Source organism: Ambystoma mexicanum, chromosome 5q, assembly GCF_040938575.1.
Source record: "Ambystoma mexicanum isolate Mex_15411 chromosome 5q, UKY_AmexF1_1, whole genome shotgun sequence".
Classification (NCBI taxonomy): domain Eukaryota; kingdom Metazoa; phylum Chordata; class Amphibia; order Caudata; family Ambystomatidae; genus Ambystoma; species Ambystoma mexicanum.
Genome location: NC_090933.1, coordinates 564,101,760 through 564,126,028, shown reverse-complemented (window position 1 = coordinate 564,126,028; position 24,269 = coordinate 564,101,760). Strand labels below are relative to the sequence as shown.

Here is a 24,269-nt window from a genome sequence, read left to right as displayed (position 1 = left end):
AAATGTTATATATTTGTGTGCGTATCTTACTATGGTTTGTGTACTATGCAAGCCATCTTTTCTAAACATAGAAATATGTAATATATTTCTAGAGAACACATACACCATATGCCTGAAGAGACGACACTTGCCCAAATTCACCCTGAACTGGATGTATTCCACAGACTACCAGACCGTGAGATCCTATACACCCCAAGCCTGCCAGGGCCAGGAGGTATGGGGAAGGGGACAAAGCCAGTAAATCGCTTGCCATATTGGTTAAAACTGAAAACTGCATACAACCATTAACCATTGTGTGGGCGGGGGGGGGGAGGACCTGTGTGGCGGGAAAATGCAATTAATTAGGTGTTTTCTGAATTTTCTTCATCATTGTACGCTAACGCTGATACTGTTTCAGAGAACAATCTAATTTGCTATATTGACTCAATCCCACTCCCCAGGCTGCCTCCCACACCCTGTGCCGCACTGGACACCCCATCAACCATTGATGAGATTGGGCAAGCAATCAAAGAGCTTGCTGCAGGGAAGGCCCCGGGACCGGACAGCCTACCCATGGAACTGTACAAATGTTTCATAACAGAACTTGCCCCTAAACATCAGGCACTATGGGAGAAGGCTATCTCAGTCGGAAGTCTCCCCCCATGCCTGCACGAGGCAGTTATCTCAGTACTGCTCAAACCTAACAAATCCCCACAGGAGGCCTCGTCCTACCGCCCACTCTCCCTAATTAATTCAGATGCCAACATTTTTGCCAAGGTCATAGCAAAACGATGAGATGCACCATATGAATCGCCTAGTGCATCCCGACCAATCAGGCTTTGTCTCCACCAGGTCCACCTCCCTATACTTGTATAGACTATTTGCCATTATCTCCCAATTAGACCCCAAGGCCAAAGTAATATCAGCCTCCCTTGATGTCGAGAAAGGGTTTGTGTTAAATTACTGTTAGAGTTATAAACTACAGTATGACAGAGCAACTGTTTACCAACTCGCTCACCTTGACAAGTCGAAGAATCCAAAATGGAAGAGGCAAATGCGGCTGTGAAGATATCCCAGAGGCAACCCTGACCCCCCCTGCCTGGAAATAGAATAACCAGGGGAGAGGACAGGACCGCCAGGGAAACCCTCTAATGGGAAGAAAACCCTGGGCGAATCTGGAGTCTCGAGGTTCAGGTGGATGTGGAGAGAAGATGTTCCTGAGGTGCTGTAGAAACTGATGTCCTCTGGGAGGCTTCCTCTGGATACACGAAAGGAAGATGAGAAGAGGGTTAGAATGGAAATGGGAGTTGGAGGTTTAGTAAAGGGCGGAAGGAGGATCCTCTCACCGTTAATAGAGTCTAGGAAGGCTTAGACTTGACGAGATGGGTACTCAAAAGGTTTGCTGGTAAATCACAGGAACTCTGTAAGAACAGATAGGTAAGTGTTGTGATTGAAACTAAGAACGGGGAGTTCAAAGGAAATAGGGCTTACCCTCGCGGGTTTCTGAGAGGAAATGAAAGCTGGAGAGACTTCTCTCGAATCGGCTGGAAAATGATTGATAAGCTGGACTGGTCTGCACTCGCAAGGAATGGGGGCTGAGCAGAGCAACTGCAGAAAAGGACTGAGAAACAAAGAATCAGAAGAGTAAGAAAGGATTAGTATGGAATTTTCTGCAAATAGGCAAGAAAGACGAGAGCGAACTCACGGAGCGTCAGTAGCAGAAGCGATGCGAAGATCCGTAGGGTTCGAGTCTGGAAATAGTCACGTGAGCGTTCTCCGGCGTCTCGCAGGGACGTGGGAAGACTGAACTGCTGCCTTCCATTCGAAGGTCTCTATGGGCGTCCATCTTGGAACTGCTCCTCCAAAGAATACCACTCAAGCGGGCACGAGAACCGTATAACCGGGTACGAGCCCATAGTGACCATTTATGGCCATGTGTAACAGTTTGACTCGGTATCCTGGAACTATATGTTCACTGTTCTGGATCGGTTTGGGTCTGGGTCTCAGTACCTGAGCTACATCCAACTATTGTACAACAATCCAATCGCCATTGTCAGGACAGCTCATACCCTTTTCCCCAAGTTACCCCAGTGCAGAAGTACACGGCAGGGCTGCCCCTCTCCCCTCTTGTATTTGCTCTCACTATTGAATATTTGGCAGCTCTAATACGACTTAAATACTTTAATTGGGGTGTTAAGATAAATGCCCCCACACCCCTCAACTGATCTCATTATATACTGATGACACCCTGTTATACATTAGGGAATCTGAGGTCAACCTGGCTCCCATTATGACCAATATAAACACATTTTCCAAGTATTCTGGCTACAAAATCAACATTTCTAAATCTGAAATGATACCACTTACCCACAGCTCGACACAAATTGGGTCCATATTGGGCTTTCGTTGGTCCCCAGAACTAGGCACGTTACCTAGGGGTGATAGTAGTTCCTAAACGCCAAACACTTTACTCCTCCAACTATGAGCCATATATGCTCCAACTGGAAACTAAGGCAAACTAATTTCCCCTGGCCCAAACACCCACGTGCCACACAGATGTGGCAAATTCATTTCATGTGTACTGGGCGTGCCTGCCAATACTCTAATTCTGGGAAGAGGTGGCAATCGCCTTAAGTGATATTTTAGGCATTCCCATACCTCCTACACCACTGAAATACCTACTTGGAGATATTGGGAAGGTACCCAAAAGGACGCTTAAGCTATTTAACGTGGCTTGTGTAGTGGCCAAAAGGAACATCGTTAGCTGGTGGAAATCCAGGTCTGCTCACACCCTACAGTCATGGCTCAGAGACCTAGCATACATAAATTAATGTGGTGAGAACTTGATCACGCTTGTCTCTCCCACAAGCAGACCCAAAAACATATGGGTCCCATTCCGCACCTTTCTGACCGACCATCACAACAGCCCCCAGGTACCCAATCAAGAATGCTATATACGATCCAAGTGTATGTATCCATGTGATGACAATTGCCTGTAAAGAATGTATCTTGTATTTTTGTGAACCACAACTTTGCTCCATGTTTGTGACCATCATTTAAATAAAGTTTTTTTTAAAAAAGTTCTCTTTAACTCAGAGCGATTGTTCAGGAGTCCTTCAATTCTTAGTTAATGAGACCCAATCTGCAACTTCTAGAATTGAACTTCCTTGTATCTCTAGGCCTGTTCTGAAAAGCCTATCACTTCCCTCCTCATGTTTTCTTTGCTACTTGTTGCACTTGAATCCTCTCCCATCCTTCCCTCCTTTCCCTTCTCTCCATGTTGATTTTTCACCACTAGCTCTTTGGTCGTACCCACCTTTCATTATTTCATTCTCCCCATTCTCTGTCTCTCTTTCTCCCGCCAAGTCTTTCCCCTCATCCTCCTTTCTTGCGAGTCATCCTCCCCACTTCCTCTCCTCACTTGTAACATTGCTCCTCTCTGCCTCAGCCCACTATGTCCTCTCTCTCTGCTCACCACTCTATACTCACTAGCACTCTTCTCACTCCCGGACCTTTTCTTTCTGTAATTGGGTATGGGATTGGTCAATCTGTTGCAGCTGTAGGTTAGTCTGGAGTGTGTGTGCTCCTGATTGGTGGGATCAGTTTGAACTGCAATTCTGGCTGGTGTTTCCTCTTGTGCTGCGTGGCGGGTCGACTCTCTGCGTATTAAGGAAATAAAACAAGTCTGCCATCTTGGAGTCAGGTAGGCTTTCTGGTGTGGCTGCCTGACTCCATGATGGCTCTTCCAGTGTGTGCCACTGTAGTGCCACTTCGTGTATGCATCTCTTGGACATGCCAATCTGACTGCAAACTCCCACCGCCTGTTCACACTGCAGGTTTAAGCATAAGCCACTCATAGCTTATGCATGGCCAACATTCTCCATAAGCTAGGCTCATGCACTTTACATTGACTATTACATGATCACAGATGATCCGTGGCTTGTGAACCATGCCAGTAGAGGCCACATCTGGTGCCAGCATTGCAGATTGAGTGGCAAATCTTCATTGAGACGTGTCTGCAAAATTCCTAAAGTGCCTCACTTGGAATGTGAATGGCTTATGTGACAAAATAAAACAAAACAAGAGTCTAGAATAGCTAAAGCGGACTGCTGTTAGCTATCGTGCTAGAGCAAAGAGCATGACATCCTAGTGCTTTGTTTGGGTCTGCACCAATGCTACTCTGCACATGACTGCATCTAGAGGCGCCATGAACATTCTCCAGCATGGGGTCTGGCATGGATTCACATGCTCATGAATATTCCCAGTCGTCAGGCTGGGAATCCTCGGTAAAGAAAGAAGTCAGTTTCAGTTTCGTTTCTGAACTGTCTTTGTTAGTAGTAACCAATCACTGGTCTCTGGGTCATACTGCCCCCAGCCAATGACTGCCCTCTCCCTAAGCCCCTCCCCTGGCAGCCATCCTCAGATTTTTACCGCACGTTCAAGTGTTGGGAGTCCTCGTGCTATAGCTCTCGAGCTTTTACTGCGTTTTGCGATTTTTCATAGAGTTTAATCTCATTTTTTCGTTCAGTCGAGCCTCAAGCTTCACCGTTTCTACTTCCGATCAACGGGGACCAGTTTCGGAATTTTGTACGCCCCTCAAGGGCGAAGTTTTCATTGAATGACGCTTCTTGGAGGATTCCAGAATACCTTGAAGCCTACCCCGTGGACATCGGCCAGGACAAAGGAAGCTCGACGCCCGGATCCAAGCTGTTCAGGAACTGCCCTGGATGTGGATTGCAGAATGTGTTCAAGGAGGACGAGCATTCTAGATGCCTCTACTGCCTTCACGAAGACAAAACGCACGTGGAGAAGGACTGTGCGTTTTGCAAGAACATGTTGCAGCGGACCATGAGGGATCGGCGGATCCGCCTCACCAACTGGCTGGAAGGGAAGAGCCCAGCAGTAGGTGAGAAGAAGAAGAGGTCCGAGCGGTCTTCTAAGTCCTTGAGGGTGCTCCGGCGACGGGAGCCTAACAGAAGGCTAAGCACCACGAGTCCGCGGACACCGGGAGCGCCGAACGGTCGGGCTCCTCGGCTGCCAGGCAGGGCGCACTTTCACCAACACCATCAACCACGAGCCAACACTCTGGCTCGGGGAAGAGAAAGTCAGAGAACCCGGGTAAGTTTCTGGGAAGCCCCGGTCGATCCTGACGGAAGCAGCCAAGGTGGAGCGTTGCAGTAACCCTCCCCCCAAGGTGAAGGCCCCAAGCGCACCAAACGTCGTGAAGGCCCTGATTCACCCGGCTAAGGCCTCTATCGAGGGAGTCTTGGCGGCCCTGGTGAAGCCTGTGGAGGCTACCCCAGTGGAGGTGACCTCGGGGCCCAGAGTTTCCCTGCCACCGTGGAAGGAATCCTCTTTTCAGCCCATCGATAAGACCCCCGTTAGAACCCCGGTGGAAAAAGAGGGGGGAGGCGGGAGGAGGCCGGTGGCCATCACGGACACGGATTCAGCCCCTGAAGAGTAACTGGCTGGAGTCGTGAAGATCCTCAACAAGATGTTCGAGGAGGTCCGGTCCCGCGGGAGGGATCTCGACGAGGAGGATGAAGAGAGCGACGGTGGTGCCGATGAGGTTCCTGTGGAGGTGGAGAATTCCACTCCCCAACCGTTGCGCCTGTCACAGCCGGTACCCGAGCCTCAGGACAACTCGGGAGCCATCTTGATGGCGATTTAGGCCTTATATAAGGAGATAAGGACGAGGTTTCCCTTACCCCCAACGGACGATCCAGCGGAACCTGGCCCGTTGGGGAGCCCTCCAAACAAGCGGGGGAGAGTTCATCCACCCCTGCCCTTCCAGCCTTCATGGCCCTCGCAGCCTTCATCTCCTTCCCCTGATCCTAGGGATGACACGGGAACAGAGACTGCCACGATGGGGACGGTGGTGACGGCAGGATGGGCCTTCCATCACCACCTCCCCGCCCGATGAAATTGGCTCCTTCCGCGCCATGATTGCCAGGGCATCCAAGCTCTTCGAGCTCTGCCCCGATGAAAAGAAGGAAGGTTTTCTCTATCAATGGCGTGAGGCCAAAAGGAAGACTGTCCTCTCGGTCCCGTTACTTGACAACATCCACATCTACTCCTACCTGGATGATTAGCTCATCCGAGCAAAGACAAGAGAACTCGCTGTTGGGCACACAGCGAAGACCGTCCAACTGCTCACGGATCTGGGTTTCTCAATCAACTTCACCAAATCCTACCTGGTTCCGTCGCAGGTCGCACTGTTTCTGGGAGCCAAGCTCGACACAGAAGCGCGACTGGCCTCCCCGTCGGAGGAAAGGACGAAGGCCATCATGGGCAAGGTGCAGCACAGGATCCCGCTCAACGAGAACCTCCGCCAAGCGATCCGGTGGTGGGGCGCCCACGCGCATCTGGTGGCAGGTGCGGACTTCCAGACCCCGACGCATCAGGAGACGGTGACGACGGATGCCTCCCTGGAGGGGTGCGGAGCACACACCGAAGATCTCCACGCAAGAGGTCTTTGACTGCCATAGAAGAGGTCGATACATATCAACATCCTGGAGCTCCAAGCCGTGTTCTGGGCTCTCGGGTCGTTCCTCCTGTCCCTCAAGGGCATGGTGGTGAGGATCTTCTCTGACAACACCTTCTACATCCAGAAGCCGGGAGACCCCGGATCCCCAGCCCTATCCAAGGAGGCCCAGGATCTGTGGCACTGGACCATCGCCCAAGGGATGTTTCTGGTGCCCTTCCACCTGGCAGGAATAAAGAACACCTTTGCAGACTCGCTCAGCAGGGAGCTGCGCTCGTGCCATGAGTGGGAGCTGTGGCAGGATCAAATGGATCAGCTATTCCAACGTTTGGGCAGTCCCCAGATCGACCTATTCGCGACGACGGCGAACAGCAAGTGCCGGAGGTTTGCCAGCAGGTTTCCCCAGCCAGGGAGCATGGGCGATGCCATTCGACCAGAGCGATCGCTGTTACCACGGCGTTCCTATCTGGTGTGCCCCTGCTGGACATCTGCAGGGCTGCTATGTGGAGGTCGAATCACACCTTCACGAGATTCTACTGCGTCGACCGGGATTCCATGGAGGAGTCCAGAGTCGGCCAAGCAGTGCTGCGCAACCTGTTCGCCTGAAGGTGGGCCTGGTGAAGAGGTAAGAGATGCTTAATGTTGAGTTGATGAAATGCTTAATGTTGAGCCTTGCCACCTCCCGTGGTTGTCCATGAGTGTACTGCTATGTATTCTTGTATTCATGAGCATGTGAATCCATGCCAGACCCCATGCTGGAGAAGGAACAAGTTACTTACCTGTAAGTGTTGTTCGAAGGGATTGTGTCCTCTGACGTATTCCTTATCTTAGATAATTCGTCTCCAGCTTGCTGGCCTCAGAATTTTTTTCTCTGTAGAGGGCCCTGCGCGTCGACATCAGTTTGTGTCCCTCGACAGCCACCATATCGGCGCCGATGTCACCATGCCCATAAATAGCCACGTGCAGCGTCTGTTGCTCAGTTCTGTTTTTCCGTGCTTCGTGGGGCCTTGGAATATCGTTGCTCAGTTCAGTCAGATAAACCTCTTATATTTCCTCTATAAAACCAACTCGTACTCGATGGCTTCCTCATCCGAACTGACAACTCCGCGGTCCAGCTTCAAAAAATGTCGAGACTGCGGAAAGAAAATGTTGCTAACGGATCTTCACAGGATCTGTTTGTGGTGCTTGGGAGTCGAGCACCATTGTTCGGAGTGTGAGGACTGCATGTCCATGACGGCGAAAGCCTTGAAGGAGCGCAAACGGAAGCCCGAGAGAGGTAAGTCAGTTAAAACCTCCTCGAAGGATTCTTCAGCCGAGATGAGGCATTCGTCTCCTCGCCGTCGAAAGCATTCCCACTCTAGGTCTCAAAGTAGCTCCCACCACTCGTCGAAATCTATACACTCAAAAAAGAGACCTCGAAGATCCCCTTCATCGTCATCTTCTGTTTCCCCAGAAAGGGTCTCCTGCCCCACAAAACACAGCTCTCAGGCTGAGTGGGAGGAATTCAGGAAAAAGATGCTAAGCGTCTTCAAGAAAACAGCCTCGACCCCCTCAAAGACAGCTGAGGGTGATACCCTGGGTGAAAAACCCAAAAAATCGAAATGCCGCGAGTCGTTGCCCCCGGCGAAAGAGTCCACCCGAGAGCGCCACGGGCCATCGGGTAGCAAGGCACCATCTTCGACGCCATCGTCGAAAGTCCCTTCGACTCATGGATCGGCGCCATCAACCCCGTTATCGAAGGGTTCTTCGACGCATCGGTCGATCGAATCAACGCCATCGTCGACGCTGACGCCGATAAAAGAAAAAACCACGGCTACATCACAGCCAACGGTTATACCCAGGGCCTCCAGCACGACTCTGAGAACGTCGTCGACATCCTCGAGCAGGAACCCGATCCTCTCGAGTTCCTCGAGGCCTCTTCCAGTTTTCTCGACGCCTTTCTCGGCGCCTTCGAGGCCTTTCACATTGGCGTCAACGACATCGACTTTTTCTCGACCAATAATGACAAGTTTGGCTCCTTCTGCTTTAGAAATGGGTTTCACACCATTTACGAGGTCAGAGTACCCCAGAACCTTATCTTCAATCTATGAAGAAGGGGAGGCTTCTGATCAAGAAAGACCCTTCGGGCTGCAGAGGACCACACCACCTGTTTCAGAGGATTTTACCTCTGAGGAAAGAAGGTTGAAAGACCTATAATCCTTACATGAGGCAAGTGGGTTGGACACTTCCCCAGAAGTGGAATTTGCCAAACCAGACCCAGGGGAACATGCTGAAACCCCGTATAGAACCCTGATGGCAAGAATTATTGAATTCATGGGTTGGTCTGCGCCTTCACCTGTTTTTCAACAGGATGACCTTACAGATGACGTCATGGAGGTGTTGCTTTCGGCCAGAAGGCCAGCAACAAAGTCTTTATACCACTGCCGTTGGAACAAATTTTGCAGCTGGTGTAGCGAGGACAATATCGACCCTTTTTCATGCGGTACACCAACGGTGTTGTTGTTTCTACTCTACTTGGAAAACTCAGGCCTTCAAGTTGGCACTGTAAAAGGCTATCTCGCGGCGCTATTAATCTTCAAATGCACTGCGGAGGAACCATCGTATTTCAAACTACCATTAGTAATACAATTTCTCAAGGGATTAACTAATGCCTATCCTCCAAGACCATTCCAAGTTCCCTTATGGGACTTAAATTGTGTCTTAAATTTCCTAATGGGTACTCCCTTCGAACCACTCCACTCTTGTTCGCTGAGCTTTCTCACTCTTAAAACTGTCCTATTAGTAGCACTAACATCTGCTAGGAGGGTGAGCGAATTACAAGCTCGATCTTGTAAACCCCCATACAATTTTCCATAAGGACAAAGTTGTCCTACAGGTGAAGCCTAATTTCCTCCCAAAGGTGGTTTCTGAATTTCACATCACTCAGAAAATGACCTTACCTTTGTTCTACCCTCCTCCCTATCCGGGGAAAGAGGAAGAAAGGCTACATAGGCTGGACCCAAGACGAGTTCTAAGCTTTTACATCAGCAGACTTGCTAGGATTAGGCAAGCAGACCAACTGTTTGTAGGCTACTCAGGTCACAAGTTGGGACTACCCATAACAAAACAGACCATTGCCAGGTGGATTATTTTGGCCATTCTGGAATGTTACAAACTGGCAATGAAAGAGCCCCCTCAAAATCTTAGGGCTCATTCAACCAGGGGTATCGCAGCCTCTTCGGCCCTCCAAAGAGTGGTACTGGTCCGAGACACATGTGCGGCTGCCACATGGTCGTCCGCACATACATTCACAAGATTTTACAACCTGGATTCCTCCAATAGTCAAGAGACCAGATTTGGCAAAGCCGTATTACATTCGGTTCATTCCTAAAAGGGATACATGACATTCTTACTCCCACCTCTAATTACATGCCACTGCTATGGGAGTCTATCTAAGATAAGGAATACGTCGGAGGACACAATCCCTTCGAAGAACAAGTTTCTTCTTACCCGGTAACATTCTTTCGATGGGATGTTCCTCCTACGTATTCCTTATCGCCCCTCCCATCCATCCCCGCAGTAATACTTCGATTGTGGTTGCAGCTTATGCTCCGTAAAAGGTCAATAGCCAATTTATGCAAGACTTATCTTATGCTACAAAACGGGACTGAGCAACGGACGCCACGCGTGGCTATTTATGGGCATGGCGACGTCGGCGCCGATACGGTGGCTGTCGAGGGACACCAACTCGGCGGATGTCGACGCGCAGCGCCCTCTACAGAGAAAAAATTTCCGAGGCCAGCAAGCTGGAGACAAATTATCTAAGATGAGGAATACGTCGTAGGAACATCCCATCGAAACAACGTTACCAGGTAAGAAGTAACTTGTTCTTCTCCAGCAAGGGTCTGGCATGGATTCACATGCAAACCCTCCCTCCTACCCCTCTGCGGCTCTTCACTTGGTCCTTTGGTCCTACTGCCACTTTACGTGCTCCCAAATCTGGGGATGGCTGCCAGGGGAGGGGCTTAGGGAGAGGGCAGTCATTAGCTGGGGGCGGTATGACCCAGAGACCAGTGATTGGTTACTACTAAGAAAGACAGTTCAGAAACGAAACTGAAACTGATTTTTTTCTTTACCGAGGATTCCCAGCCTGACGATGGGGAATATTCATGAGCATGTGAATCCAGGCCAGACCCATGCTGGAGAACAACAGTTACAGGTAAGTAACTTGTTCCTTAACCACATATCATTGGGAATTTTGGTTGCTAAAGACACATTCAAACACACAAAGCAGATGATTATTAATTTAGGGAGGAATTGGAGGTCTGTGTCTGCTGCTAGTCAATGAATGAACAACATTTTGATATGACAGATTTCTTTGAGGAAAGAGTGACTGAGAACTTGAAAGGAAGGTGATTGTGGTAGAAGGTGTGGGTGTAGAGCAGTGGGATCATTGGGAGGAAGGGAGAGATGTTGGATTAGGATGAGCCATGGGAGGAGGGGAAAGCAGTGGGAAGAGTGTGGACTAGTGGGTAGAGTAACAGTGAATTAGCCCTGAGGGTAGAGAGAAAGAGAAACATCAGAAGGGCAGTAGAGGGAGGGTGAGGGAGAGAGTAGGGATAGTGGGGGGAATAGCAGGAAGGAGAGTAGGAACATGGAAATAAGGCATAGAGAGCTTCAGGGAAAGTAGTAGAAAGATGTGAAAGAAAATGCCATTTGAAACTTGGGTAATTGGAAGGCACTTGGCCTAGTCAGAAAGATTATTGTGATTTTTGTTGGACCCCTGGATAGGATTCCCTTAGGAATTCCAGAGGGAGACAAACGGGTAAGGTGTTGCTTTTAGACCATCACAGCCAGCAAGTCAGATTTCAGATAATATGGGTTACCAATCTCTAGTGACAACTTTGGGACTTACGACACATGGGGGGATATGAGAGAGTAGGATGCCCCTTTGCTAGCCCCACACAGAAATTCTAATGTAAACCCTTGAACATTCTTTGATAGATGGTGTGATCTTTTGGCCATTTGTGGCCATAGGCACATGGTTGCAAATGTGCCGTTGGAAAGAAACAAAAAGGTCTGTGAACGGGTGGTTAGTTAGTAAAGTGGAAACACCACTACACTAATATTAGGGACATGGCACTCCCTCTCTCCCCCAACCCTAGAGCAGTAAGGAGAGCACTGAAAACGACGCCGCCTGTGGCTCGGCACAACTTGTTCATTGAAAGTTATTTCACATATATAATAGTATCAGCCGAAAAAAGGTTGCAAAAGAGTGACCTCCATATATAGTCCTTTTGGAAGGCTATTTTGAAACAGCCACAAATTCAAAAGCTAAGTGCTAAGAAGACCTGAGGGTGGAAATCAGTGAGAATGAGTGCAAACAGGCCTGATGCACACTAAAGCTGTATCCCTCAACAGACAATTCCAGATTATCTTCTATAGAATCATCACTAGATCCTGTGAAACACTGCACCTGGAATAAAACAGATTACACATGTAACTGTAACTGTAGGAATTGCACATGTTCCTATGTAATCTTCTATCGTTTTGTATTGGAATGCTTACCAGTCAAAACTTTCAAGTAGTCGGTTCTGAGAGATAAATAAGGTGTCTTAAAGGTGAAACCTAACGAGGTGCTACTGGTCAAGCATCCTGCTCTCCCCAAACCATCGGTTACGTTCCTAAATCTACTATTGGTGCAAGCGAAGTGGCACATTTCAATACAGTCGATTCTCAAGTGTCCTTCATATTATGGAGCATGTTAAAAGAACTCACCATGTGCAGTGACCAGGAAATGTTACGACAAATGTCTCTAGCTTAACTAATGGCGCTCTCGTATGAGAACCTTGCAGCCGATTTCTGCTAAATAAGGTGAATTTCAACATCTCATAGAATGACTCTGAAGAGCAAATGGGGGTGACAGGTGGGAAGTGACTCTGTGTACATGGTCTTTGTCACCCTTCTTAGAGTTGCTAAGGTGAAGCACTGCAACAAAATTGCAACTTTGAGGCTGGTGATACTGCAGCAGGATGGAACAAGAAATTACACAAACAGCAAACATATTCATTGATGTCACGGGTATCATGCTAGCACAGTGCAATGTTTTAATAATTAATGTAAACTAAGTTACTAAAATTTCAGGGATTTATGTATTCTCCTTAATGTTTGTATTGTTAGTTTCCTTAAATATCGTGCTTATGATATGCATTGTCATCCTCAGTAAAAAGTAATTAAAATAATTCCATTGACATGATATTTTTCTTGTTTTATTTCAGATGTCTCAAAGCATGTCCTCTGTGTCTTCTAGACATTCTGAAAAAATCGCCATCCGAGAGTAAGTACTGGTATTTGCCATCTAACTGGTCGTAACAAGTGATGTTATAAAAATAGCTTTCAAAATAGAAGTGCATTTAAATGATTTTTTGGTATTAATGGGCATCGTGTTGTTTAAGATTAATGTTCTTTTAGAACAGTAGAAAAAACATTTTCACAAAAGACATGGCATCACATAAAAAAAATTCCAATATGTGAGAAAACTTGAATTTGTTGGTTCTCTTATGTCATTAATGGCCCTCATAATATTGAATCATTTACCTTTCTGGCAATAAGGATTTGTGAAAACAACTTCATTATTGCACATACAATAGAGATTCCTCATATTTCTTAGTATAATGGAAATTTAATTGCATTAACGATACAGTTGCAAGTATTACACTTCAGTATGTTTACTCCCACCTTCAGCAGCAAACTACATTTTCAACAGAAACTACATTTGCCAGCAAACTAAGGGAGAGGTTGAAGTTGCACTTGCCTGGGCAGTGCCTTCTGTCCCAAGGACCGAGTGGCAAACCTATTCTAAATGGTTCATGTCTTCAGATCACAAAAGATGGGCAGACTGTCTGCCTATCTACATGTAATGGGATCTGATGGCTTCCTGCACTCTTAGGATGCAGAGGCTAGACTGCACTTGGTGGCTACTCTGTTGTCACTGCTCTCAGTTTTAGGGCATTGTGTCAGACCTTTTACGAGGCTCTAATGTATATAAAGGAATGATTCGGTCAAATTTTTTATTGTCGCTACGGGTCGGCCATGTGTTTTTAAGCCTAAGTCGCTCGATTTTAGAAAAATTACCTATGGACCTTACCTGAGCTTTCGTCCATTAAACGCACGCGAAAACAGGCATCAAGGCGCTGCCATTTTGTGATAATCCTATCACTAACCCCATCGCCCTGGCTGACCTACGTTTGCGGCACTAAATCATATCCCCCGCCCTGAGCCTGACATTATCAAAACATTCATATTCCCCGCCTCTCTCCGTGACGTTACTATGCTGCGTAGGCAAACGCACCCAGTCGTCTTCTACGCGACTTCACACAGAAACCGGAAACCAACACAGATCATCTCACAACACAGCGCGCCACAATTCGGAATATGAAACTGTACTTTCAAATCAAACAGCAACACGGTACATTTGGTAAAGTACATTTATTTAACATTAAATGTTTATAGAATATTCAGCAATTGGCATATTAAATCGGAATGTGATTTTTTTTTTTTTCTTTTCTCTCTATCTGCAAATCCTGTTCCGTTTTATCGTGAGTCGCGCGCTGTTCCTTTATGGTACACAGGGTGTTGGTTTTCGTTAAAAGAAGCACTTTGGTTGCACGGTGGACCGCAAGGTTGTTCCATCAACTAGGCACTAGGCCAGCGTAAAGGTTGATATGTTGCTTCTAGCCGCTAGTACCGCGTAAGGGCATATGGGCCCTTCGCGATCGTCCCATAAGATCGTCAAAGTGGTGCAGTTGTTTACGATAAGCTGCAGCTGGCGGCTGAAAAAACCATCTGCCGGGGTCTGAAACTGGTGGCAGTAGCAGTAGGGTAGGATATACCTGTTTTGAAAACATACAAATTATAATTAGTCTTGCCAGCTGATCTTAATATTATTCATTTTATTTATTACGGCCGATCTGAAACTATTTGCTTGCAAGGATAGCGCAATGGAGTATGTTCGGCTCTAAAATCAATGCGAAAACTAACAAAATAAATTGAGGTTAACACACAATGAGAAACGACTGTTTGTCTACATGCGTGTGGAATGTGGACCTGCATGCCCATGTGCCCGGTACAAAGACGATCCCACAAACGTTTTACTTGCTCTTCATTCATTCATTCATCCATTCATTAATACCTCATTGCGGTATAAAAGTGTCTAAAGAGTTATTTACATTATATTTGCAATTACCATTGTGTCTCTGCGTAATGCAGTCCGTAAATCCCACTGTGCTCTTGACAACGATTTTTCATATACTGTACTAACATGAAATTCGGTCTAGTTTCAGAATTTTCAGCCTTATCGTCTCTTACGTTATTGCACCCCTCCTTCAAATGAAGTTCTTTCGGCATGGTCCCTGTCTCTCAAGGTCAAAAAACAATAGAACCTTATACTGCCAGTGTGAGCGGTGGGCCACTTCAGGCCGCCAGCTGAAAATCAAACCTGCTGACCTTCACTCTAAATGAGCATACATTCTTACTTTGAAACATCCCGTGTAAAGCCATCTTTGAGAACTTGAATTTTCGAATCCATCTATGTACTAGGCCTCAATGTGCAAATGCGGACTGGCTTCTCTCCCATCTGCAACGGCTCGCTTGGCGCGTTCTGAGGCCCCCAATTTTGTCCTCGTTGACCGCGAGCTTTGCAGCCCTAGAGAACCATAACTATGGAGACATTAACTTTTTGGGGAAGGTCAGGGAAAGTATAACATACCCGAGGAGTTGAGTTGAAAGTGAGATTTATTGTTTGTTTGTTTTATTATTTGCAATAAGCAAGCCTCCCCTTGGTTAACAGTGCGCAGCATTTACATGAGATTGCGAAACTTAGTTACAGCAACAAAAATATATACATGCACATATTGGCAAGGTCAGCGATATGAGGTGAATAGAGGGAGAAGTCAAAGATGACACCCAGGTTGTTCGCCACCAAGGATGGTGAAGGGAGGGGTTAGGGTTAGCTTACTTTGTATGTACACTGTACAATAACATTTATTTACAAAAAGACAATCATATTACAATTATTTAAACCGAGATTTGTACTTCACAACCAGCTCTGCTTTGGGTGGACATGGCACAGTGGCAATGTTTGGTGGCAATGCATCAGTGCTCTGCACAGAAACGTTCAAAATTCCATATCTGTGCTTGTCGAGTACAGCAACAATAAGGCTTTTTACAAAGTCGAACTCCATTTCCTCATAGACTGGTTTGATCACCCATTGCTTACTTCTTTTTGAAAACACCTTAGTGTAGCGAGGCATCCTTATATTAACCGTAGTCCTAGATTGTTCACGGCAGAGATTCTCATTATGGGCCAAGATCGCAAGTAGAGTCCTATGTCTCATGCCCTGTATGCTGAAATGCAAGCGCTTTGGCCTGTACTTTAGGGAAATATTGTGGAACACCTCCAAACCTCCTGTGTGACGGAATTCTGTCAGTCCCCTCTAATCTCTTGATAGAGTTTTATCGAAAACAATCTTCTCAATGGCTTTGTGTGTCGGTGAAGATGGAATCAAACAACCTTCTTCTTCCTTGCCTCCTCTGGGGACAAAAGGCCATGTTCGCATTGGTGGAAATGTAGGCTTTCTGACCAGGGGTGAACGTTGGTACAGTGGTGCATCAGTGACCGCCATTTTTCAAGTAGTATTTCCACTGACCCTTCACAAGTTTTGGAGCTCCACCAAAGATGGTTGCTGATAGACTGGGACCACTCTGAAATACTTTCCAAACCTTTTTTTTTCCCCTGCAGCCGAGATTTTCTTATTGATTGATTTAGCAAGATGCCATACGTCAAATTGATGTTTAATATGTGGGAACTGCTCTCTCATTGTCTTGGCAATTGAAACGTGTCTGTCCGTAGCTATGAGGTCGATGTGCATTCCCCTCGATTGTAGATATTCCACTGATTTTATAAATCCTAGTTTCTCCATGCCCACTGAGGATGTACATTGTGTTACCTGCACGACCACCGAACTCACAATTTTCTTACTATACATGTCCTGAAAGTGGTAGGTGCAGTACTTGGCAGAAAATCCAGGGCTATCGCACTGTCCATCGCCGGCTAGCCTGAATCGTTTGCCTTCGAATGTACTTGCTACAGACAATTGTTCAATTTTCCAAGCATCACTAATGGCCGGAAATAGATAATCATGTTGGAATTTGTAGTACTGCGTTTTAGAAATGAAATGGAGTCCCACAAACTGAAAGAAAGACTATTTCTAAAACTGGACCCACTAAAAAGTGATGCAGCTGCACACAGTAGATTGCCTGCTAGCAGTCTGCCCAGCATCGGTTGTGCAGACCATGAGAATGTATGATTCAATCTATAGGCGGCATGTATTTTGACGTTACTGCCTTGTTTTTGACGAGTCACATGAATCAATGGCCTCCGACATACTTTCCCTCTGACGGAATGCCCACATGTCAGCATACTTATAATATCCATCAAACAACTGTCGAATACTATGTATTTGCCCTCTTTCATTAGACTGTCATCCGGTGTCACACTTGTTTCGGACTGCATCGTTGAGGACATTTCACCACAACTGAAAGAAATATCTTTGATATCAGGTTCTGATGCGTCGGTGAATGCTGCTGCTGGTTCATTCTCTGTCATTTCAACATCTGTTTCTTCAACATTGATGGGAGAACACAACAATGTCGACAGCTTTTTTGGTGGCAATTTTTTGGCGGGTGTAGATTGTGTGAATTGATCTGCGACTACTTCTGAGCTATCCTCAATACATTCAGTATCATCTTCTTGTGGTGTTGCAGTCGCACTGTAGCAATGGTCCAATAAAACTTTACTGGATTCTCCGGACACATTCATTTCATGTTCTGGCCATTGGACATGAGCATCTCTAGTCTCAACACGCCGCGTCTGAATTAATAGTTCCTCCATAGTGTAAATGGTCTGGCAAGCACCATTTCTCATTCGCTTCACTCTCTGTGTATGTATAGTTCGTAGACCCACCGGTAACTACTGGACAGGTTGGAAAAGGGATGTTCAGTTTAAACAGAAGATAAAGTATAGTACAATTGACTGGAAAAAACATAAAATAGTCCCCAAGCACAAAGAAATTCTAAAGTTATGAACTGTTTGTAACTAACCTTATTTTTGTTTCTTTTCTTTGCAACTTTCTTGACTCGACCTTCAACATCTGCACGCTGTAGCTCCGATTCGTTTCCGCATCTCTTCCCTTCCTCTTGCGCTGCAACGACTATATTTTCTGTATCCGCATAGACAGCACCGAATGAGGCTCCATCGACTCCCTGAAATATAGTACTTTCATTACTATGCATCACAATATTGATAACATAAAACACGTGAGGACGAACACACAGGTACATCTCAATAGCTCAACACAAATTAAACATTGTGTATAACAATCAAACGACAAGTATTCGAGCTCTGATGACCTAGTTCTATGGAACTGTCAGTATCCATACCTCTGGCTCTGCATTGACTGCCATGATTGATTGTATTGGAGAGGAGGCATCAGCAACTCCCTGAAACACAGTACTTGCGTTAGTATGGTTTTCAATATTGTAAACATAACACACACTTGGGGGTCGACGGCACAAGTACATATAAAGAGATAACCACAAATGATGCATTGTCTAAAAGAATCAAGGAATATTTAAATATGATCAGATTTAATCGACTTATTTCTCCAATTTCTTTACATCTGCATCATCTAAATGGGGTCTTGTGATTGTAGTGTAAGCTCCATCGTCTCCCTGAAACACAGTACTTGCGTTAATAGGGAAGAAAGTATAGCAAATGGAATCACGTTATATGATCACACTCGATGGAGCTGTCAGTATCCATACCTCGTGCTGCTGAAGAATATCTATGGATGTTGTAAACGTGGTGCGCACTTCCGAAAGCTGTTGCGCCGATTCGTATACGCATGGTCCCGCTTCCAATTCCCCTGGAATTACTTGAATGTCAGTCTCTGTATCAAGTGCGTGGCTTGACGCTTCAACAACTGCCTGAAACATAGTATTTGCATTAGTAAGGATTACAATATTGAAAACACAACACACACTTGGGGTCGACCGCACAGGTACATATCAATGGCTAACCACGAATGAAACATGGTGTAGAAAAATCAAACGACAAGTGTTCCAGTCCTGATGATCACGGTCGATGGAGCCGTCAGTATCCATACCTCGTGCTGCTGAAGAACATCTACGCTGTTGTCAATGTGGTGGACGCTTCAGCATCTCCCTGAAAGACAGTACTTGCATTACTATGGATAACACTAATTATAACTGAAAACAAACACCAGTGGACGATAACTAAGGTTTATATCAATTGGAAAGCACTAACCAAACATTCTGTAAAATAATCACACGATACATAAAAACTATTACTTGACATGCACAAAACAAGTCTGTAGCGGAATAGCCAAGTAACATTACCTGATACGCGCTAGAAGTGGTTGATAACTGCAAACACGTCACGGAAGTAGAATGTTCTTGCTTCAGATTCAAGGGATAGTCAAGAAGTTGTAAAGGTAAATTATTGTTTGATAATGAAATGCCAATTTTTAAAACTGCCATGTAAAGAGACAGAATACTTGAGAGTAATGCTATTGAAAATGCGCAATATAGCACAGTTACCTGTGACCATATATAGATTTTGTTTGTGGGTTATGAAATGTAAAAAGAATATATTGATAAATGTCCTTATTCAAAAAGCTATACACTCATATCAATGTTGAAGTATTACAAATTGGAAACAACACCTAAAATATCAATTAATCCATTCGGCTACCTACACGCTACCGCAAGGCCTAAAGCTAAAAACAGACACTTGACTCACCAGTGGCGGAATGTGGACGAATAGAGTGGGAATAGCGTTTGCGAGCAAATTTCGTGTCGTTTGCAGTTTATTCTTCTTTGTTACCCAAGATGTGGCGTACATGTTCGAGGAAAAGTGCCGGCTGCAGATGCGGTATTGTTCACCCCTCTTGTCCTCTAAGACTTCTTGGACTCTACTTTCAAGCTCATCCAGTGGATATCTGCAATGTCTGACCCATTCTCTTATTCGATCAACAGTTTTCGGGAATACATGCGTTGTAATCCCTTCAGATTTAGCATGGGTCTTCGAAGGGCAACCGCTAATCGAACAGGCAGGCATTGTTGAAAATTCTGAAAAGTAAATATTAACATTATTAAAGAATCTTGATGATTAAAAATGTGATACAAAAGTAAATGAACCATACAATGTTCAATGCAAAGTTTGTTTTACTCGCCGGAACTATACCAGTTTATCATGTGCGGCTTAGTATTTGCATAAAGTACAGAAATTTGTAAATGATGTGACTAAACTCTGAACATGTGACTCGTCCCTTGGATGTTCTGTCTTGCACGAGAAGGAAACATGCTTACATTATAGACTGGACCCCCGAAGGATGCAATTCGATGACAATTGACACAGATGAAAACAAATAGATCTATTGATAGCATAACAATTGAAACTCAAGTCAATAGCAATGAGACCAATGACCATAGCACTATTGGGTACTCTAATCGCAAATAGATAGAAATTTAAAAATGACCGAAATATGACTAGGATGCATGGCCTTACATTGACCAACAAACAGTTTGATTCAGCAGGCCGAGCATTATGTTGCAGGAGAACAGGTAGATGGCCACAGGTAGCACACTGACGAGTTTGCTCGAAGCGGTCACAGATAGCACGACGACGAGCAGATTAGCATAGATCTCAGTGCTTCTCAGGTAGAAGGTTCAGGAGTTGACTTGCAAAGCACAAAGATGTTCTCATGAGACATATCAAGTGGTTTATAAAGTATTTGAAACAGGGGTGTGTTTGTGAATGAATGACGTGTGTATGTCGTGGTATTATGTGGTTTGCAGGGGGGCGGCCTGCCTCAGGGGAGGCCTGCCTGGAGACACGGGGTCTGAGGAGGCCATGTGTGCGATGGCCCCTGGGCGTGGGATACCTTTTGAAGTGTACATGCGGTTTGGCACCTTGGCCGTTTACGTCCTTGACAGCCCCCCATGCCAGCGCTCATCCCCGGGTGCGAACCGCCTTTGATAGAGGGGGTGGGATGGATGGGCCTGGGGCGTGCAGATAAGGCACAGGAATTCTGCTGAATGGAGACACACTTATGTGGATTGCAGGGGAGCGGCCTTCCTCGGGGGAGGCCTGCCTGGAGACACCGGGTCTGAGGAGGCCATGTGAGCGATTGCCCCTGGACGTGGGATACCTTTTGAAGTGTACATGATGTTTGCGCCCGTGACAGACCCCCATGCCAGCGCTCATCCCCGGGTGCGAACCGCCTTTGATAGAGCGGGTTGGGATGGATGGGCCAGTGGGAGTGCAGGCAAGTGTGTGGGAGCGAGGGGCCATCAGGCCCCTCTCATCCTTTACTTCTCAGTAGAAACTCGGACCAAGTGCCTCCAGTAGTGGGATCGTCCCTTGCCCTTATGTGATGTTAACTTTGGTTGACATTCGCGTAGATGGGACCACTGAGCAGGACACAGGGCATCCATTTTTGTACCCCCTTTCCACTTCATCTTGGTGACCAGGCCTCACTGCGCAGAGCACATGGCCCCCACCCTCATTCCCTCTCTGACTGGAAAACTCCAGAGGTATTTGCAACAGCTAATAAATGTAACACATCACTCTTCCTCTGAGATCACTGTCCTGCATGTGAACCAGCCTGAACTAACCACATAGCTCGTTCATCTTCACAAACGTGTTCTTGCCCACGCACCCTCGCCAGTGGAAACTTACTCCCATTGTGACCCTGTGTCCCTGCAAGTTATTCTCTTCATGTGCCAGACCACTGACCACACCATGATGCCCACCTAGCAGATCCCCAACTAACATTAGACCCCTACTGCAGTATATCGTTGCCTATAAATAACAAATGCCACATACCAGAGATTCTTGTGAGCACAGACCCACACTTCAAACCGTGTATTTTTGTGGTCAAGACCCTTAACCTAAGGCCTGTATAATCCAATATTAATTGATAGTATAGATATATGTGTGACTTTTATAGAGACATAACCGACTGAAAGACTTCGAACAAGTGTTATGTAGTGCATTCATTATTGAGAATATATTATGTTAGCTTAGATAGTGACCACCCTGCTTCACAGCGACCTGACCTTCACCCATTCGGAGCACAGATGTCTGACGTCCATCCTTGAATGGAGACACACGTGATTCATTTAAAAAATCGAAACAACCGTTGTTAAAATATATGTGTTTTATTTTGTATCTTATTTTGATGACACAAAAATACAAGACTTTACACATTGTACAGGTCAGGTTGCAGCACAGCGAGGGAAAATCCCCTGTACTGACCGCTGTCACTTGGGAAAGTTTCTCTTATGGCACGAACGGCACAGGCGGGTATTACTCTTCGAACGCGATGTCCAAGCCTCCCGTGAAGCCACCATGTAAAGGAACGATAGGCCACCAGCCTGTAACACCTGTGAAAAGGAATGAAACAAACTGTTTTTAAATGACCGAGATAAGTTTAATAAACATTTGTTGTCAATGACAATTCTTGTAACTAATGGCATTCTGCTCGGACAAATGCTATCTAGACACTGCACACTATTGAACGACTTTCATGCGTTACAATGATATGTATTTGTAATTTTGGATATAGTAGAAGACCATGAAATAGGAGTGGCATGACAAGCAGAGTATACTTACTCGTTACTTGGATTAAGAGGACGAACAGTTGTGCGAAGTTCGTGCATAAGCACCATCATTATCCTCAACACTGACTGTGTGAGGCAGGCTGCCCTGAAGTCTGGCAGCTCGGTGATGCATTGCGGCCGTGGATCTTCTTCCGAAATGTAGGCCACGCATCCTGAGTTTTCACATCAGCAGCAGTTCTCGTCCTCGGTTGGCATTAGCTTGCACCGATTGCATGTGCACCAGGTGGTAACACCGTCCATGCGACTAGGTCCAGGCTCTTCAGCTGTTGAATCGTCCTCCCAACTGCCGTCCGAAGATCCATCGTTTTCGCATGTTTCCCTTTCCAGTAGTTCCTCCTCGGGCTCGTACATGTAGAGCATTATTGTAGCCATTGTGTGTAAAACAAACTAAAATAATTTATAGCAGTGGTACTGGTATCTGTTCACACGGGCTACAAGCAACGAAGGTAGCTGACCAGAGCACAGAAACGAGTCGCAGAATACTCAAAGTAACACAGAGAGAGGAATGGAATCGAAAATCTGCAGCTGTGTGTTGTGAAACTGTCTGTTTATACTTATTGAGGAAAGAGGCGTCCTGCCATTTCCATGGCGACACGTCATTAGCTGAAGCGCAGTGAATGTTGACACGAGACGTGCTTTGGCGTTGTGAAATGGGCGGTACGCGTCTGCTGATGACAGGCTCAGGGGTGGGGGATATGATTTAGTGCCACAAAAGCAGGTCAGCCAGGGCGATGGGGCAAGTGATAGGATTATCACAAAATGGCAGCGCCCTGATGACTGTTTTCGCGTGCGTTTAATGGACGAAAACTCGGGTAAGGTCCATAGGAAATTTTTCTAAAATCGAGCGATTTAGGCTTAAAAACACATGGCCGACCCGTAGGGACAATAAAAATATTGACTGAACCATTCCTTTAAGTGGTTGGGGAATTTTCCAAATTCCTAAATGCTTCTTGGCACAGAAGAGTGATTTTAATGAACTCTTGTCAATTGATTGCACTTACTCTCTTTTTAAAGTTTTGTAATGCAGTTTTTATGCATCATGAATTGCATTATGTATTTCTTGTAGGGTCTTTTTTGTACTGTATATTGTATTTAATGTGTGATGTTTTATGGATGTGTGCATGTTATCCAAATAAAGTGTATGTGTATATTTGTTAAATCTCAGACTGTGTTGTGAAATCGCATGTGGTGGTCCCTGAGAGGCAACCTTCTAAGAAGGCCGTTGCTCCAGCAACCTTGGCCCCAACTGATAGTTGTCACGGATGCGTTCTTGTATAGTTGTAGGTGCTCACGTGTTCGATGTTATGTTGAGTGGACTTTGGTTTCTGACGGAAGCCTGAGAGCTGCAGCTGTGAGCGATCAGGTTGTCCATGGTTACCTTGCTCCCCTTCGTGAGTGGTAAGAGCATGATGGTGCTAACTGACAGCACAGTGGCCATGCATTACATCAAGAAATGAGGTGGTGTGGGTTCCTTGCCTCTCTGCGAATGTGACAGTGGTTCGGTGCTTTGGAGAAATGTGTGTCTCTGTCCGAAGGTAATGGGAAGAAACGTATGATTACGTAGAGGGGTACCACGGTTATAATAGCAGTTCACTTTTTTCTTATTCCATAAATTTCACTTTCTGTAGAATATCAAGATTTTTTTAAATGCACTTCTGGTGCATGGGGGTATAATCTCCTGGCCATAGAAGACTCAAAATAATACTATACTTCACAATACTACAATACTAATACTATCAAACCTTCCCTGTTGTTGCCAAAAGGTAACCCCTCTGCACTCTTTTAAGGACAAAAAAAACCTCATACATACAGTTTCTCGTGTAAAAACAGTATATTCAATTTTACTGTTGAGTGTAGATTACATAAACAAAGAGAGCTCCAAAAATAGAGGACAGCTCTCATTATATTAAATTTTCCACATAATCCGTGTTTATTACCACTTTATACCTATAAGAGTATGATGGTGCTTACTGACAGAACAGTGACCATGCATTACCTCAAGAAATTATGTGGTCTGAATTCTTTGCCTCTCTGCAGAGAAGGAATGTGGCAGTGGTTCTGT

At 45.8% G+C, this 24,269-nt stretch overlaps 1 protein-coding gene across 3 annotated transcripts in view; it reads left to right on the top strand.

Moving 5' to 3' along the window:
• Nucleotides 1–24,269, top strand: part of RB1CC1 (RB1 inducible coiled-coil 1) — a 1,537,866-nt gene that overhangs the window by 1,236,234 nt on the left and 277,363 nt on the right. For all 3 annotated transcript variants that reach the window (XM_069621043.1, XM_069621041.1, XM_069621042.1), the window contains exon 20: nucleotides 12,721–12,779. In XM_069621043.1, coding sequence (XP_069477144.1) covers nucleotides 12,721–12,779 — 59 coding nt within the window. The remainder of the gene's footprint in view (nucleotides 1–12,720; nucleotides 12,780–24,269) is intronic.